Source organism: Cebus imitator, unplaced genomic scaffold (assembly GCF_001604975.1).
Source record: "Cebus imitator isolate Cc_AM_T3 unplaced genomic scaffold, Cebus_imitator-1.0 Scaffold82, whole genome shotgun sequence".
In the NCBI taxonomy this organism is placed as follows: Eukaryota; Metazoa; Chordata; class Mammalia; order Primates; family Cebidae; genus Cebus; species Cebus imitator.
The window spans coordinates 6,929,570-6,934,747 of NW_016107397.1; the positions used below are offsets into that span (position 1 = coordinate 6,929,570).

Sequence of the window (5,178 nt, forward strand, 5' to 3'; positions counted from 1 at the left end):
CCACCATGCCCAGCTAATTTTTTGTATTTTTAGTAGAGACGGGGTTTCACCGTGTTGACCAGGATGGTTTCAATCTCTTGACCTTGTGATCCACCTGCCTCGGCCTCCCAAAGTGCTGGGATTACAGGCTTGAGCCACCGCGCCCGGCCTGAAAGTCCTCTTGTGGTGGTGCTTTGAGAGAAGAGGTTGCTTGGACTGATTTCCTCTGGATTAAATGCTTGTGATTGGGCATGGATGTGAGCAGTGTCCACCTGGGGGGCTTGATGGGTGACTCTGGGGGATGTATGAGCAGAAAGCTCAGCATCGGCTGGCCCCCTCCTTCAGGGATCAAAGTGAGCAAAACTGGGGCAAGCAACCCATGGAAAGGTGTGGACTTGGGAGGGACCTGGGCTAATGCCCAGTGATCTGGGTGTGGACACTGGAACCTGGGATTGAACCCAGGCTGGGGAAAGAGCATCTGAACCACTTCTTTACTCATATACGGAAACAACTTGCCATCACCCCTATTGCCAGCTGTATGTGGAGTGTCTGATTCGTTTGGGAGAAGAAATGAGAAATGAAATTGAGTCTTTCTCTTTGCTTTTCAGATATTTTCCTGTATAATTCCAGAATGTCTTCAGAGAGCCATGCACAGATTGCTTCATTACCTTTTCCATACGAGGTATTTATATTTCAGAGTTTAAATATCCTCCTCTTTTCTGCTTTATTAATTGTTGTGATCCTCTAGCTTCAGGAAGCTCCTTGTGGTTTCCAGCATGCTGAGAGAAAGAATGCCGGAAAGAATAATGAGTCCTGAGTTGGGAACCTCTACTTTTGAGACTGAGAGTTTTGAGACTGTGGTTTTAACTTGTCTGCTTTTAAATAGTGATATTTAAAGATTGGGAAAATACCGACATGTGTTTCTGTTAAATACATGCAGAATGTTTCACATGGTTTTCTGTTTTTTGAGACAGAGTCTCACTCTGTTGCCCAGGCTGGAATGCAGTGGTGTGATCTTGGCTCACTGCAACCTCTGCCTCTTGGGTTCAAGTGATTCTCCTGCCTCAGCTTCCTGAGTAGCTGGGACTACAGGTGCATGCCACAAGGCCCAGCTAAATTTTTGTATTTTTAGTAGAGATGGAGTTTCACCATGTTGGCCAGAGGATGATCTTAATCTCTTGACCTCGTGATCTGCCTGCCTTGGCCTCCCAAAGTGCTCCCAAGGTGTGAGCCACCGTGCCCGGCCTCACATGGTTTTCTGTGTAATTCTTACTATTATCTCAAGCCCAAAGGAAGTGGTTGGCCCTTAGTTACTTTATTTAGTATTTTATGATTTCTTCAAGTAGAATCCCCCATGAACAAGCCATATGCCTGTTTCCTTTCAGAAACCACACCTTCATTGTCCTGCACCTGGTCCTGCAAGGGATGGTTTATACTGAATACACCTGGGAAGTATTTGGCTACTGTCAAGAGCTAGAGTTCTCCTTGTATTACCTCCTTCTGCCCTATCTGCTGCTAATTATAAACGTGTTTTCATTCACTCTCACTTGTGTAACCAATCCTGGTAAGTTCAGGCAGGGCGACAGCTCCACTGTCTTACTAATAGTGCTGAAAACAAGGAGTGGCCTTGTACACTTCGCATATGATTGTGCTGAATTCTACACTTTAAATAGGTGAATTAGGTTAATGAGTTATGTCTCAGTAAAGCCATTACTCAAAATGAATTGCTTGGCTGGGTGCGGTGGCTCACACTTGTAATCCCAGCACTTTGGGAGGCTGAGGTGGGAGGTTCACCTGAGGTTGGGAGTTTGAGACCAGCCTGGCCAACATGGTAAAACCCCATCTCTACTAAAAAAATTTAAAAATACAAAAATTAGCCAGGTGTGGTAACACACACCTGTAATCCTAGCTACTACTCTGAGAGAATTGCTTGAACCCAGGAGATGGAGGTTGCAGTGAGCCGAGATTATTCCACTGCACTTCAGCCTGGGCAACAAAGTGAGACTCTGTGTCCAGAAAAAAAAAAAATAAGTAATTGCTTAAGATATTAAAGATAGTGGCTGGGCACAGTGGCTCACACATGTAATCCCAGCATTTTGGGAGGCCAAGGTGGGTGGATCACCTGAGGTTAGGAGTTTGAGACCAGCCTGGCCAACATGGTGAAACCCTGTTTCTACTAAAAATACAAAAAATTGGCTGAGCATGGTGGTGCGTGCCTGTAATCCCAGCTACTTGGGAGGCTGAGGCAGAAGAATTGCTTGAACCCAGGAGGTGGAGGTTGCAGTGAGCCGAGATTGCGCCATTGCACTCTAGTTTGGGCAACAAGAGTGAAACTCCATCTCAAAAAAAGATATTAAAGATTTCAATTGTGTTTTATCAGGATGGGTTTTGTGACCATCTGCTGCACCATATTACATGAAACTGACATATGTCCTTACTTTTTCCAGGCATTATAACAAAAGCAAATGAGTTATTATTTCTTCATGTTTATGAATTTGATGAAGTGATGTTCCCGAAGAACGTGAGGTGCTCTACTTGTGATTTAAGGAAACCAGCTCGATCCAAGCACTGCAGTGAGTGTGGCTCTCTTGGCTCCAGCAGCACCCCCAACAGCACATGTGTAGGCTTTGTCTGTGAAGGAATGTTTCCTGAATCTATAGTTCACCCCCAGACATGGTGTAGCCACTACTTATAGAGTTGAGATAATGGTTTCTTTCAGATGAATGAGGGTCAGGGTTTGTGTTCTTGTGTAGTAGACAGTTCTCATCCCTGGGCATAACAGCCCTTCCCTTACCATAGGGCAGGACGTGCTGCCCACAAGATGTTTCTATGGGATGTTGTGTTTGCAGATTTCAATCCTGCAAAGCCTAGTCTTCTGGGAGGGCACAAAATTCTAGACCAGTGCTGTCTAACAAAAATAGAATATGACAGGGCACAGCGGCTCATGCCTGGAATCCCAGTACTTTGGGAGGCAGGCTGATCTCTTGAGCCTAGGAGTTCAAAACCAGCCTGACAGCTTGGGGAAACCCCACCTTTACAAAAAATACAAAAGTTAGTGGGCATGGTGGCATGTGTCTATAGTCCTAGCTACTTGAGAGGCTGAGGCGGGAGGATTGCTTGAGCCCAGGAGATCGAGGCTGCAGTAAGCTATGATTTAACTGCCGCACTCCAGCCTCAGCAACAGAGCGAGACTCTGTCTCAAAAAAAAAAGCCATGAAAAGAAACAATTTTTAAAAATATTTTTCTTTTATTTATTTATTTTTTTCTCTTTTCTGTGGGCATAAAAACAAAAAAAATATTTTTCAAAATGTAGCTGTGCTTGGAGACAGTTTTAATCAGGGTTTTATTTAACCTAACATATGTAAAATACCATTTTAACATGTAATCAGTGTGAAAAATTCTTTTTTTTTTTTTTTTTTGAGATGGAGTTTCACTCTTGTTACCCAGGCTGGAGTGCAATGGCGCGATCTCGGCTCACCGCAACCACCTCCGCCTCCTGGGTTCAGGCAATTCCCCTGCCTCAGCCTCCTCAGTAGCTGGGATTACAGGCACGCGCCACCATGCCCAGCTAATTTTTTGTATTTTTAGTAGAGATGGGGTTTCACCATGTTGACTAGGATGGTCTCGATCTCTTGACCTCGTGATCCACCCGCCTCGGCCTCCCAAAGTGCTGGGATTACAGGCGTGAGCCACCGCGCCCGGCGTAAAAAATTCTTCATGAGATTGTTTATATTCTGCTTTCCATACTAAGCCTTTAAAATTTGGTATGTATTTTATATTTACAACATATCTTGATTTGGACACCAAATTTTCGTTTTAGAATTTAGATTTAATAAAATGTGTATTTAGATTTAATAAAATGTGTAGTTGAAAAGGTAGACCCACATATGCAACCTACATCCAGAAATTCTTAAAAGTTTTCCAATATCTGAATTTGGTAACACAAGAATCATTGTCCTTTACTGTCCATGTCTACATTGACATAATGCTTCATCTTAATCAGAAGAATTGACTTTAAAGCAGAAACATCAGCTTTAAAATTATGTCTGTCCAAGTGAAGTAAATTCACTAACTTTGTGTTGCCTCCATGTTCACACTGAATTCAAAGGAGTATTATAGTAAAAAACAACTGTAAATTTGTCAACTGACAAAATGTCCTTTCCATTTTCTGTTTTTTTTTTTTTTTTTGAGATAGGGTGTCACTCTGTTACCCAGGCTAGAGTGCAGTGGTGCGATTATAGTTCACTGCAGCCTTGATCTCCCGTGCCCAAGCGATCCTCCTGCCTAGCCTCTACATAGCTGGGACCACGAGTGTATGCTACCACTACCTCAGATGTTTTTTGTAGTCAGATTGCAAGTGCTCAATACCCACATTTGGCTGGTGGCTCCTGTACTGGACACTGCAGTTCCAAAAGCTTAGTTTGGAACTAAGCAGCTGCCATTTCCCCCGATCATACATCCAGTGGTCAGATTGTGAAAATCTCAGCAGGTGTGCGGTTTCCTTGTCTCATCAGGCACCATCCCAGCACTTTTCCCCTCATTTCTGTGCAGGTGTGTGTAACTGGTGTGTGCACCGTTTTGACCATCACTGTGTTTGGGTGAACAACTGCATCGGAGCCTGGAATATCAGGTACTTCCTCATCTACCTCCTGACCTTGACGGCCTCGGCTGCCACTGTTGCCATTGTGAGCACCGCTTTTCTGGTCCACTTGGTAGTGATGTCAGACCTATACCAGGAGACTTACATTGATGACTTTGGACACCTCCACACTATGGACACGGTCTTTCTTATTCAGGTAATTATGCTGTAGGTTTCTGACTTCAAGTTTCAGAGTTGCAAAAAGGACATTTATTTTCCCAGTAAAAGCATGAACTTAGGTGGGGCATGGTGGCTCATGCCTGTGATGCCAGCACTTTTGAAGGCCGAGGTGGGAGGATCACATGAGGCCAGGAGTTAAGGACCAGCTTGGGCAACACCCAACCTGTCTACAAAAAATACAAAAATGAGGCCGGGCATGGTGGCTCAAGCCTGTAATCCCAGCACTTTGGGAGGCCGAGGCGGGTGGATCACAAGGTCAAGAGATCGAGACCATCCTGATCAACATGGTGAAACCCCGTCTCTACTAAAAATACAAAACATTAGCTGGGCATGGTGGTGCGTGCCTGTAATCCCAGCTACTGAGGAGGCTGAGGCAGGAG

The 5,178-nt window shown here is 44.5% G+C and overlaps 1 protein-coding gene across 1 annotated transcript in view; it reads left to right on the plus strand.

Moving 5' to 3' along the window:
- Positions 1–5,178, plus strand: part of ZDHHC4 (zinc finger DHHC-type palmitoyltransferase 4) — a 16,014-nt gene that overhangs the window by 4,557 nt on the left and 6,279 nt on the right. The window contains exons 3-6 of the mRNA XM_037740401.1: positions 588–661; positions 1,365–1,543; positions 2,427–2,552; positions 4,531–4,775. Of these exons, the coding sequence (XP_037596329.1) occupies positions 588–661; positions 1,365–1,543; positions 2,427–2,552; positions 4,531–4,775 (624 nt within the window). The remainder of the gene's footprint in view (positions 1–587; positions 662–1,364; positions 1,544–2,426; positions 2,553–4,530; positions 4,776–5,178) is intronic.